The 13,270-nt window shown below is 46.9% G+C and overlaps 1 protein-coding gene across 2 annotated transcripts in view; it reads right to left on the minus strand.

Annotated features, from left to right (window-relative positions):
* The window catches only part of Mrap2 (melanocortin 2 receptor accessory protein 2), a 36,257-nt gene that overhangs the window by 3,892 nt on the left and 19,095 nt on the right, over nt 1-13,270 (minus strand). The window contains exons 2-3 of one of the 2 annotated variants that reach the window (XM_050118927.1): nt 11,974-12,107; nt 4,707-4,806 (exon numbers count right to left, since the gene is read on the minus strand). In XM_050118927.1, coding sequence (XP_049974884.1) covers nt 4,707-4,806; nt 11,974-12,100 — 227 coding nt within the window. In that variant the 5' untranslated portion in view covers nt 12,101-12,107. Of the gene's footprint in view, nt 1-4,706; nt 4,807-8,427; nt 8,539-11,973; nt 12,108-13,270 lie in introns of those variants that run through there. The other variant, XM_050118926.1, reaches the window with a different exon arrangement.

Consider the following 13,270-nt stretch of genomic DNA (forward strand, 5'->3'; position numbering starts at 1 on the left):
TATCTCCTTGGCAGCATACAGCCCACAGGCCTCAGTTCACACAGGCATGCTAGAGGGTAGTCATCTTAAAGCAGCTTGCTCCTTGTTGAGTCATACCTGTGAATACTCTTAGGTAAGTGATAAGGTGACTATTTAAAGATGCTCTCTAGTAGGCAGTGGGGAGCTTGCAGCTGTACCCTGCCTTCAGTAGTCAAGAATGAAATACACACATTATTGCTGGCTTCATAGAATATGTGCCTATGGTGGCCTGGGTATCACTCCTCTCATGACCAAGGAGGGCTAACTGCAACTTCAACCTCTCAAACTTGGGAAGTCCTAGGGGAAAAACTAAAGCTTACAACATCTATAATAGCAGTTTAAAAGGAGTTTAAGACCAGACAACTCTTCCACAGTTCTGGTTATGCCCGTGAAAATAGGAAATTACAAGGTCCAAACATCTTAAATTCCACCTTGGCTAAAATGATATCTGAAATCAGAAATCTCAAGATTCAAGAACTAACTTTGAAAGAGTGGGCTAATGTCTGGTACCGTCATGATGAGAGCGCTCAAAGAATCTTGCCAGGAAATATTATGCCCTGGAATCCCAAGTCAGTTGTGACAGTTCACACCCAATCTACACTGCTGTTCTGAAGCCAGAATCTGGCTAGACATCTTCCTACACCATCCTAAGGGCTGAGGAATAAATACTCTTTATTTTGCTAGAAACCAGAACCCGTTTTCTCATTGTTTGGAGAATGTGTATTCTTTATTTTTAATTTGGATTTCACTAATCATCTCCAACATTTTGCTTCCCTGGCTAGACCTCACTGTCCTGAACCTTGGCTTTTTCTCCTATAGTCTCCAGGCCCCATGGCGTTATCTGCACCAGAATAGACAGCACCTCCCAGAAGGGCCCGGCTAGTTCTCTAACCCATGCAGTGACGGTCCTTACTTGACATGCCTCCCCCAGTTCTACTCACCTCAACTCCTACACTCTCTGCCTGATCTTCTTAACCCTGCCCCTCATACCTTTGTCCCTTCCCATGTCCCCTCACTCCACAGTAGAGCCACCATGGACCTGATTGCCCTTCTTCATGCATGCATCTGTGATGTCCAGCAGGCCTCTGGCCTGATGTGGTCATTGCCTCCATGGCAAGACTCAACAGGAAGTCATGTGTTCACCCACCGCTATCCTGCTGTCTTCTTTCTGGTTTCTCACAGGTTATGCTTGTCTGCCTTCCATAGGAGGCATTTGCTTCTGGTCTTTTGTTCCTATACACAGATGTGCACATTGGTAAATATCTGTGTCATTCAAAGGGCTTTGCAAGCCATGGCCTCGACGGCTGCTATATAAAAGACTGAATCAAGACTGCATCTATAGGCTTGTCCCAAACCCTAACTGCTATGAGACATACAGCCATCCCCAGATGTGTCTTTTTGTCATAGAAACCCAAAGAAAGTCAAACACACCTCTAACTGCAGAGGACAACACAGGTTATGCCCTGAGTCAGCCCCTAAGAATTTCCCCGATTCCCTACAAATGAAATGCTTGTTGCTGGGCTGAGTCACCACAAACCAATTACCCTCCTCATTTATTCAGGGAAGGAGGTGAGCTGAGCAGAATGGGGGCACCTGCCATTTCCAGCAGCCACTTCCACGGGGCTCTCACAAGGTGAGAAACATCCTCCTAAGAATGAAACCGTGTGAGGAAAATAGCCACCACCACTCAGGGAGACACAGCCAGTGTCAAGAGTTTATACGTGGTATAAATCAGCCTGACAGGGGTGCCAGGCACACACTCCTGAGAAAGCCCTTCTGTGTACACCTTCTGCTGATTAGCAGGGAGATGTCGGGCTGTGTGGGCAGAGAAAGGAGAAGGTCTACCCTTAGAATTCTTCTCAGCACAGCCCTGGACAAGCAGTTGCACACACATAGTAAAACCTCCTAATTGATGGTAAAACAAAGGCAACTCAGCAAAGGTTTCTGGGGTTGGACCCAACACGGCTTTTCCGCCTGTTGACAGTGGTCACTGGCATCTTGAGATCCCAGGGTTCCCTAGCAACCACTCACCATGTCTGTTCCCTACCAGCTGCCCCAAGGCTGCGGTCAGCACCCATGGCTCCCAGCGCTGACATTTTCATGCCGTCTGCTCTTGTTACACACCCCATCCTGTAGTGAGTGCCATGTTCTGCTAAATTACAACCTGAGACAAAATGTCATTGCCAGTTTTATAAGATCACGAGCAAGCCTGTATTCACCCTTAAATAAGAGCTACCTCTTCCAGGATATGGGTCATCTAGCAAAGGCTACAAAAGGAGGCCATTTATGATAGATATCTGAGGCTTGGAATTTTTTTTTAAAGAAGTCTAAAATATCTAACATAAAAATGGATCTAAGACCTCTCTAACCCACCCCTCTCTCTGTCAGATGTGTGCTAATGGGCTATAATGCTCCAAGAAACCGCTCGGGCTCCCGGCTGACAAGCAGGATAAAATGGCTTCTCACTGTCTCCACAACGTCCACCTAAGAGCTTCCCCGCTACACGCAAAAAAAATACTCCATGGGAAAATAATCACCATCAAAGCTGCTTCTGTGGCCTAAAATGTTTTAATAAAGAGGAGACTATCTGGATCCCTCCCTCCAAACCTTTCTTTCCTCACAACCATAGGCACCTGGCTCTCCTCTTCTAGACAGGAAGCCCACCACAGTTCCTGGTGTGACATAGCTAGTTCTGATCTCTGAGTGGCAGGAGGAAAGGATGTGTACCTACTCCTAGCTAAAGGACAGAAAGGTCAGAATCCCCGTGTATGCTGTCCCAACTGGGGAGCCTGAGGGGTGGAGACCACAGTGCTCTAGAGCAGTGGTCCTCAGCCTTCCTAAGGCTGTGCCCCGTTGGTACAGTTCCTCATGCTGTGGTGGCCTTCTCAACCATACAATTTCATCGCTACTTCATAACTGTAATTTCACTACTGTCATGCATCCTAATGTAAACCTCTGATATGCAACCCCTATGAAAGGGGTCATGACCTACAGGTTGAGAACCACTGCTCTAATGAAAGCCGCCACTGCCAGTCACTTGAGAAAGGGCTCAGCCTCTGACTTCCTTCTTACATCCCATAACCCAGATTAGCCCAATGAGGCCCTACCAGTGCCACATCATAACGTGGCCTCAGACTTTGTGAACAAGTATTTAAACTGTAGCTCTGGGTTGATCCAGTTTCCTGAGAGTGAAGGACATTTCCCTTCACCTTATTAGAAGCTTGCAGGGTCCCAGTGAGTCCTGGTCTATAGCTGAGCACACTTCAGGATGACTCCTTAAGGAAGTAGACTAGACAGGGTTCTCTAGAGAAACAACAGAAAGCAAATCTATCCCTCTCCCTCTCTCCCTTCATCCTCCTCCTTCCCCTCCCCTCTCCCCCTTCGCTCCACTGTGTGCATGCATGTGTGTGTGTGTAGAGAAATTTCACTCCAGAATTGACTCATTCGTACTCTGTAAGCCCCGAAGGCTGTAGACTCAAGGAAGAATTCTTGTCTTGGGTGTCGGGGTTATTCTTGAAAGGTGCTCAGCTGAGTGAATGAAGCCCACCCACCTTTCAGAGGGTAATCTGCCTAGCCCTCGCTTAAAGGATGCAGATTTAAGTATTAACTTCATCTTTTAAAAAGTACATGTGCAGAAACACCTAGCGTAGTGTTTGGCCAAATAGCTAGAGATCATGGCCTCGTTAGGTATATGTGCAATCTTTTGCCTACTTGTATGTATGCCACCTGCGTGCCTGGTGCCAAATGAAGTCAGAAGAGGGCATCAGATCCCCTGGAACTAGAATTAAAGATGGTGGTAAGCTACCATGTGGGTGCTGGGAATCAAACCAGGGTCTTCTGGAAGAGCAGTCAATGCTCTTAACCATTGATCCATCTCTCGGACCTATTTTTTTTTGTTTGTTGCTTGCTTGTTTTGCCTGTTTCAACCTTCCCTTCTCTTCCTAATACAAATGCCACCATATATGTTTGGATTTCCTAGAACAATTCTATGAAAAGCAAAGGTGTGTGGAGTGTGTGTGTGTGTGTGTGTGTGTGTGTGTGTGTGTAAAGAGGATGAAGAAAGGGGAGGGGGAAGAGGAGAGAGGGAAAAGGAGAGTATTGCTAGTGACATTCAAAGGGGTCTCCAGCATATGCCCGCTTATACTGTACCATAACAGCACTGCCCACCCTTTGGAATGTTTATATATATACATATACATATACATATACATACATACATACATACATATATATATATATATAGTTCCTGACGTCTCCAGCAAACCGAGGAATGGGCTGAACAGTTCCCTTTCACTGGGATCTCCATTACAGTTGAAGTCTAGATATAAGAACTTACAACAAGCAGGAGAGACCGCCACGCTCACCTCTGTAAACACATCAGCATGTGCAGTCAGTTTCCTCCATAGAAACCCTTTCCATGGAAAGGGAGAAAATGCATCCTAACGTCAACACAAAAATCAGATCTGGGACCAGCAGGGAAAGATCAAGAAGCCTGAATTGATAAGGGCGGCAAGAGACAAGAAGCCAGGGAGAAAGGGTGATCTCTCCTAGATAGCACCCAGATCTGGTGGGTAGCAATCCATGCCCTGCTCACCTCCCCATCCCTGGATCGGCCCAGCACTGGTCCTCCCTCCGCCCCCAACACCCCGTCTAAGTTCTATGTGAAGCAGAGAGCTGCCCAGACTTACTCTTGGTGCGGGGCGCCTGTCTTCGTCAGCAAAGTCAGCACAAAAAACATGAAAATCACAAAAACAGCGAGACCAACCCAGAATCCAATTACAATGGAATCTGTAAGACAGGAAAGATGAAATTAGTGTTATGCAGGATTTGAATCAGTTTAGAAATAGTTCAGGATTCTGAGCTTCCTGAAGATTTCAGAGTGCACAAGTTAGTCAACCATCACAATGGGGCATGAAGACAGGTCACAGGTTGTCCCAAGCATCAATCTTCTTTGCTGACTTGGATAGATTGTTTTCTTTCAGAGATATTTAAAATGAGTTGACTCTACTCCAGCTCATTCATGTTCATATTGATGCAATTCAGGTCTTGGCCACTTTCTGGAAAGGACATATAGCCTAGCCTCCTGACCAGTACAAAGGAGTGAATCCCTCCTACTTTCCCTGCCTTGACCCTTTTCTGCACAAGCTGCTTTATCCCAGCTCTGACGCTGAGGCTGGCCTACACTGGCAGTTGAAAGTGCCTCTCACCATAGAGCCTTCATCCGGCAACTGATGGAAACAGAAGCAAAGACCCACAGCGGAGCACTGGGCTGAGCTCCCAAAGTCCAGTTGAGGAGTGGGAGGAGTGAGAATATGAGCAAAGAGGTCAAGACCATGATGGGTTCACCCACGGAAACAGTCTACCTGAGCTAATGGGAGCTCACCAACTCCAACCAGAGAGGGAAGGAAACAGCATAGGTCCAAACTAGTCCCTGTGAATGTGGGTGACAGTTGCTTGGCTGGGCAGACTGCGGGGCCACTGGATTTTTCCCTACTGCTTCTACTGACTTTTGGGGAACCCATTCTCTTTGAATGAATACCTTGCTCAGCCTAGATATAGTGGGGAGGGCCTTGGGCCTTCCCCCAAAGCAATGTCTTACCCTCTCTGAGGAGTAGTAGATGGAGGTGGGGTGAGGGGGTAAGTGGAGGGGATGGGAGGAGGGGAGGGAGTGGGAACTGAGATTGGTATATAAAATGAAAAAGGATAGTTTGTTTTCTTTAAAAAAAAATAAAGTGCTTCTCAGAACACTTTACCCTGCAGCCAGGAAGCTATCCCGCAGGGCTGGATTTTATTACAATGGCCATCGTTGTCTCCTAATTTCTCCTACTTGAAATCCCGTTTGGACGAGGGGACACTATCCCTGTGTTTGTGTTAGCTCCTGGCTAAGCCTTTTTCACACCATCAATTGAACAGAAGTTTCCACCCCTCTGGCGCTGGTCAAAGTCTGCCCTGCAGGGTCCACCCTGCATAGTTAGCACTCTGTATGAAAATTAATGACTCATTTCTAGTGTCTTAATTCTAGGTGCTAAAAACCCAGCGATTTCTTTAGCCCTTGCCTTTTAATCGAATGGAAATAAGGCAGAAGGTAAAGAGGGTGCGGGAGGTATCTTCAGGATGGTTCAGCAGGGCAAAGCACTTGTGGAGGAATCCTGACACTGAACTTGTGTTCCAAACCCACAAAAGCTGCCACGAGAGAACCAAACCCACAGAGCAGTCCTCTACAGGAACACCAGGGCATGAGTGTGTGCCCACCCACACATCATACACACACACAATAAGTGAAAACACATAAAGCAAATCACCAAAAACATATGTACTCAAGTACAGCTGACTTGAAATTATAAATCTCAGTACACCTGGGCATGTGCTGTGATAAAATGGTGTATGGTTATCTTCAGGTCGACACATTGTATTTTAGCAACTGCTTCACAGAAAGAGCCAACTTTAAAACTGTAACAGGCTTTCTGTTGGGCCACCAACCAGCTCCCAAATCATGACATGGAGACTTGTTATTAGTAATGAATGCTAAGCCTTATCTTAGCTCTTGTTTTAATCTGTTTCTCTTTATCTATGTTTTTGCCTCAGGACTTTTTCTCTCTCATTCTGCACATCTTCCTTTCCTCTGTATCTGGCCCTGGCTTCTGGCCCCAGTGTCTCCCCCTCTTTCTCCTTCATTCCGTCTTCTCTCTCATTCCTCTAACCTAGATTTCCCCCCCTACTTATTCTCTCTGCCCCACCAGGCTTGCCTATCCCTCTCCGGCCTACCTATTGGCCATTCTGCTTTGTAATAGACCAACCAGGTGCCTTAGGCAGGCAAGGTGATAGAGCAACACATCTTTACATAATTAAACAAATGCAGCACAAACAAATGTAACACATCTTTACATAGTTAAAGTAATTTTCCATAATATTCCACAGCATAAACAAATGTAACACATCTTTGCCAAGCTAAAGTAATATTCCACAACAAACCCTCAAACTACATGCCAGTGTCATGTTTCAGTCCTAAAGTTAGCATGTAGTCCCACTGTGATGAGTGAAATTTCCAAATCTGTTTACTGAGAAGGTCTCTCCTGAGGAGAGTGAAGTAGGGCTCCCTGAGGGCCAAGGAAAGAAAGAAAATAGTCTCGTGGGCTGAGCAATGTCCTGAACTATACAAAACTTGACCATGTCCCTCCTGTAACCCCCTTGTTGTCTAATAAGCCTTCCCAAAGACCTCAAAGGAAGAGCCGAGTGACTGCCCCTGGGGTTTCTTCTCTATGACAATGAGTATGTGAGATACTAGTACGTCTTGGGGCACCCCTCTCTTCTACACTCAGGCCATCTTTAGACTCCCACTTTTAAGGATTGAAAATGGTCACTAAAATTATATGTTTGCATATATGACAGACAGAAAACAAAAGTCATATAAAAGGCCCCATTTTACTGTATTGGTTGCTCTGGGTTTTTGTTTGTTTGTCTGGCCCAGAATTGCTATGGTGATTAAAAGCTGCTTTCCCAGGGAAGCCTCAGTATCCAGTCGCTTTGTTCAGAGCCCACAGCTGCAGCTTCCATAGGGATCAGTGGACCGGTCCATAGCACACTTCCATTTTCCTAAGCAGGGAGTGGGCAGAGGAGAAGGGAAAGGATGCCGAGACTGACGTTACAAGCCAGGAGCTGAAGCTGCCACTGTTATCGGTAGCCACCCCACGGTACTGGGCATCCACCCCACAGTACCCAGTATCCCTAAGACCCTGGAGTGGCCACTGCTTCTGAGGCTACACCTTCACCAGTGGCCTCTCCTCCCCTCTCTTCAGGACTCAAACTGCCTCATGCTGCCAAGTGTGAGTTTCTCTCCATGACCCCTTCTTTCCTGGGGTTTCCACAGCACCTGCATCCATGGCCTCTCCTGGGCTCCTCAGCCCTTTTCCTTGATTCCTTCATGCCTTTAAAACCAATATCATGTGGGAGACTTACAGATTATCAAGTTCAGCTGCCAACTAGGAACTCAGCCTGGGGCCCTCTGGACCAGATTTTACCTCGACGAAGCCAGTTTCAATCACAGCTGATTTCTCAGCTCCAGCTCACCTTCATCCATTTCCCCAAGAGAACAAAGGTTCCGCTTCTCTGGTCCTAACTGAGATGTATCTCACAAAGAGCGCAGTAGAGTCTGTACTTCCCTCTGAAACCTCACAGTCCAGACTTGAGTCATCTGCGCTGTGAGCAGCGTTGCCTTCCCGGTTCTCACAAGAGCTCACTGAGCTCAGAGCACTCAGCCCAAAGCTCCAAATTCCTCCTCCATAGTCAGGAACAAAGCCGCAGTACTCCATTTCCCTGGCACCAACTGCTGTGCTAGCTTCCTCCCCGACTCCCCACCCCAGGATAAACACTGACCAAAACCACCTTTGGGGAAGGAAGGGCTTGTCTCACCTCACAGTCCAGCCAGAGGAGTCTAGGCAGGAATCCAAGGTCAAAACCTGGACAGAAACTGAGGCCAAAGCCACGGAGGAGAAACGTTCCTTACTGACTCTGACTTGCTCAACCAGCTTTCTTCTACAACTCAAGACCACCTGCAGGGGGTGGAGCCGCCCACAGTAACCTGGCCCCTCCCACATCAATCCCTAATCAAGAAAATGCCTTCAGGCTTGTACAAGGGCCAAATCTGAGGGCTGAGAGTCGTCTTCTCGGGTGACTCCAGTATGTGACAACTTAACAACACTAAGTTACACAGATGCCCACCTTCTGATGTTAGCTGTATCCTGGGGTTCAATCCCAGGACACCCCCCCCCCATTTCCTAATCACACCCCCTCACCAACCGCTTGGCCTTGAAAGGCATTTAAATGCCGACAACTCTCAGATTTATGCCTTCTTCATCATCTCCCCACACCCTTGTCTTCCTGGATGTCTGGTAAGTGTCTTGATTTTACGGGTGCAAAACTGAGCTCCAATGTTCCTCTCTGACACCGGTCTCTCCCTTACTTCCTCACCCCAGTTAATGGCAATTCCATTCTGCCAATTACTCTCTCTGGTCACAAAACTTCAAAGCAACCTTATCTGATCCCTTAAGCCACGTCAAGCATGACAAATCTAGAGAGACCCCGCATTTCCAAACGTCTGAAATGCATGCACTTCTTGCCAGCTTACTTTAGCCTGCACCTTGGCACATCAATGGCTGTGGTCCTTGCTTCTAAGCTCACTCACTTCAACCTCAGGCACAGGAACCCCAGTAGAACCTAAGGCAGAGGCTTTTCCTCTGTTTCAAAGCCTTATCTGGCTCCTTAGAGCAAAGCCAATAGTCTTAGCTGGATCTCTATGCTCCACCCCCACCCTGCCCTCTTCTCCTTGACACTTGGCTTCTGCCACTCTGTATGGAATTTTACTCCCCTGGCACTGGGATGGCCTCCTTTTTCCTTGCATGTTCCAGTTCGTTCCGGCCATGGAGCATTTTCTGGCCTGTTCTTCCCTCAGACACGGCTCAATCTCACAGTTCCTTCAGATCTCTCCCTCAGATCTCTCCCCTTCACCAAAGCCTTCCAAGGCAGGACAGAAGCCAAGCTGTGAGAGGAGGGGCGTTTGGATGTTCAGCTCACTGCTGTCTCTCCAGTGCATAACAGGATTCTGTTCATAACAGGTGCTCAGGGAATATGCTGCAATCACAAATGAATGATTTCCACACTGAGCAGCAACCATGCTCTTTGTAGGCTGAAGAAGGTCCTCTGAGGATGCACCTGCTCTTGCCAAACGCAGTCCACGTAAAGGGAGCTGACCATGACGGCCACTCTTGCCCACAATATACATGTCCTCTGGAAATGGTCTGTTGTCATTCTATTTGCCAGACCAGCTTTCTGTGTCACCCAGTAAAACAGCATGTCACTAAGGGTTACTGCTTCTTTTAAATGTTAGTCCAGGAGTCGGATAGATGGCCCAGCAGTTCAGAGTACATGCTGTCCCTGCAGAGGACCGGGTTTCGATTCCCAGCATCTATATGATGACTCACGATTGTCTGTAGCCCCAGTCCCAGACAACCTGGCGCCCTCTTCTGGGCTCTGCAGGCACTAGGCACACATGGTGTACAGACATACATGCAGACAAAACACTAATACATGTAAAATAAATAAAACTAATAAAATGGAAGAATGTACAGATGGTCATATTCCCATGGTGGACATTCCTGTGGATTTCCTGTATATCAAGGGGACAGGCACAGCTGTTTATGTTCCGTTCCCTCTCGGCCTCAACTATTGTCAGGTTCCTGTGCCAGAGCCCTTTCCTTTGGTCAGAGTTTTCCCATCAGCGCAGCGAATGCCTGAACATCTCTGTATTTTCATGATGTTAGTGTTTAAACAAAAGAATTATCATTAATAACATGCAATGTGCCACAGCTTTGCCTTGGTTTTTAAAGGAAATTCTTTTTTTTCAAACAATAATCATTTCTGTAACAAAAAAGAGATGCTCAAAGCAGAGCTGCATTGGTTGTCTCTGGAAACGTGCCAATAGAAATTAGGGCAGCAGGGCTACCTGTGGAGCCCCTTAGAACAAGGAAAAGAGACAGGACCAGGCGGGCATAGCGCTGATGGAAAGGCTCACATGACAGGGAACTTGGCACTCTGCCAGTCTTTCCGATTGCCACCAAAATTCACAACAGATAAGTGTCCTTTCCTAGAAGTTATCCTATTAAAACAACAGATTAAAGGACTAGCGATTTTAGGAGGGTGATTTCATACTCAGACCACAAGACCCTTATTCATATGATTAACGACTGCATGTTCTAAGAGGTTCATGCGCTTCCTCTTCATCCCCATAAATACTGAGCAGATGTCAACAGAGGAACAAGAAAAGCACTTCATTATTACTGCAAGTGTGAAAGACACATGGTTTAGCGAGTGGCTTTGCTTAAGGAAGCAAAGTAGAGATCCCTTTTTGCAGCAAAAGATGGAGTGGGTGCTGCTGGTGGGTATAAGGATCACTGCTGCCCACAGGGAAGGGAGGAAGAGAAGGGAGGGCAGATCACTAACCACGCCAATTCCCTGAAGGGCAACTGATGCCAACATCTCCACAGTATATGCGGGAGGCTGCTCTCGTCTGTCTCTGTGAACACCGCTCTTCAGGAATCCAGCAGTCCAATGGGATTTTAAAAATGTTTTTAAATATTGATTTATTTTAATTTTATGTGCTTTAGTGCTTAGCCTGTAAGTATGTGTGTGCCATCTTTGTACAGTGCTCATGAAGGCCAGAAGAGAGCACTGTATCCCTTCAAACTGGAGTTACAGGTGGTTGTGAGCAGCCCTGTGGGTGTTGGGAATAAAACCTGGGTCTGTCTGAAGAGCAGCCAGTGCTCTAAACTGCTGAGCCATCTCTTCATCATTCTAATAGGTTTGTAAATGACACTACTGTCTATTACAAAAGAGTCTTCATGCAATCATTCTAGATTCTATTTCTTTTTTTAAAAGCTTTATTATGTACACAACAGTCTGCCTGCACGTATGCCCATACGCCAGAAGAGGGCGCCAGATCTCATTACAGATGGTTGTGAGCCACCATGTGGTTGCTGGGAATTGAACTCAGGACCTCTGGAAGAGCAGCTGGTGTTCTTAACCAGTGAGCCATCTCTCCAGCCCCCTAGATTCTATTTCTATACACATTTTTGTTGTTGCTCTTCAAACACTGAGGCTCTGAGGCAGTAGTGTTTTGAATAATTAATGTATTCTTTTTAAAAGATTTTTCTAAGGCTAAAACACGGATCTATATTCTTCCACCAAAGGGGTGTTGTTTCAGGTTCCTTGAAAATCAGAATTATCAATGCCACCATATCATACAATTCCGGAACAATCAGCCTTTGTGGAAGGGGTACTTGGTATTTAGAGATAGAAGGCCATTCTGTAAGAAGATAGGATATTAAGGAAAGGCAGTCACAGGGATTCCACAGGTTAACAGAAACATATGACGGTGACCCCAGCGGGCAGCACAAGACTTACATTTATGAGCCTTCAGTCCTTCAAAGGAAACTGGTCCAATCTCATAGTACTCATACTCCCAGGTGTAGTCAGAATCAGAAGCTGACTGCAGGGATGTTCTGTTAGAAGCCAACCTCTGGGCAGACATCTCCACCCTGCGCACACGGAGAAAGGCAAGTGCAGAAGTCATCAGTCCATTCTCAGTTACCCCAATTGCTCTTGGAGGCACGCAAGAGGGTGGGGCCAAAAGTCTCTAGGTCTTAACCACTGGGTCAGCAGCTGTCTAGACCTCACACCATGTAGCCACTATTTCCTTTCATTTCTACTAGCCTAGAATATATATGAAGTCAGAGACAAAACTCGCTGTCTTTGCGAGTGTGTGAACTGTACCGAACGCCTGGCATGCAGTCAGTGTGAACTTCTGGGAGATCGAAGCGGGGAGGGAAAGGAGAGACTGTGTCAGCACCTCTGAGATTTTGCATCAGCCTCATCACCTAGACCTGTGTGTAGTAACATCAGTGTCAGGACCGAACTGCCAGCACATCTGTCTTGAGCATCTGTGGTGTAGCAATGCAGACATACATCCAGTGTGGACACACAGCAGAGACATGGACTACAGCAACTGCACAGGGCGGGAAGATCCTCAGTCGACGCCCACACCTCACCTTTGCATATTCCTAAAGTAGGCCATACTTCCAGGATTCCCCAAATACCTTTGTTGTTGTTGTTGTTTATTGGGATTATTTTAAATATCTCCTTTGGGAGATTGTTAGAATGTGTATCTGGGAAGAACACGGTCATTGCAGCTCATGTATGATTACTGTGAAGTGTCTCGTGCAAGTGAGACTGCCTGCTGGGGACAGAGTCACAGGGTGCATAGACCAGAACCCCACAGACAAATGGACACACAGAAGTCATTTCAGGTTATCTGGCTAAAACACCAATCCAAATCGAGGTTTCTTAAGCAATCTGCACCATTGCATGTCGGTCTATAAAAGGATTTTCTCAAACTTGCCTTCTTCTGCCTGCCAGGGGCTCAGAGTCACCCACAGCTAACATTAGGGTACAGCCACAGGGCTAGCCAAGCCAAATCATCACCACCATTCTGTCCCAGGGCACACATCTCTCCTTTCATACTCCATCCGCCCTGTAAGCTGGGACCCGGAGTATCCCATGCCACAATGTCCAAAGTGTAAGGCACTGGGGCCCACAAATGCCGGCTAGTGCTAGGAATTAAGTCACTCCCCTAAAGGCAGACAGGCAGAAACAGAGATGCCAACCCTTACGTGGGGAAGAAAGCTCGGTAAACTAAAAGAAA

The sequence above is a fragment of the Alexandromys fortis genome, unplaced genomic scaffold, assembly GCF_014885135.2.
Source record: "Alexandromys fortis isolate MF-2015 unplaced genomic scaffold, M_Fortis_MF-2015_v1.1 scaffold_164, whole genome shotgun sequence".
Lineage (NCBI taxonomy): Eukaryota > Metazoa > Chordata > Mammalia > Rodentia > Cricetidae > Alexandromys > Alexandromys fortis.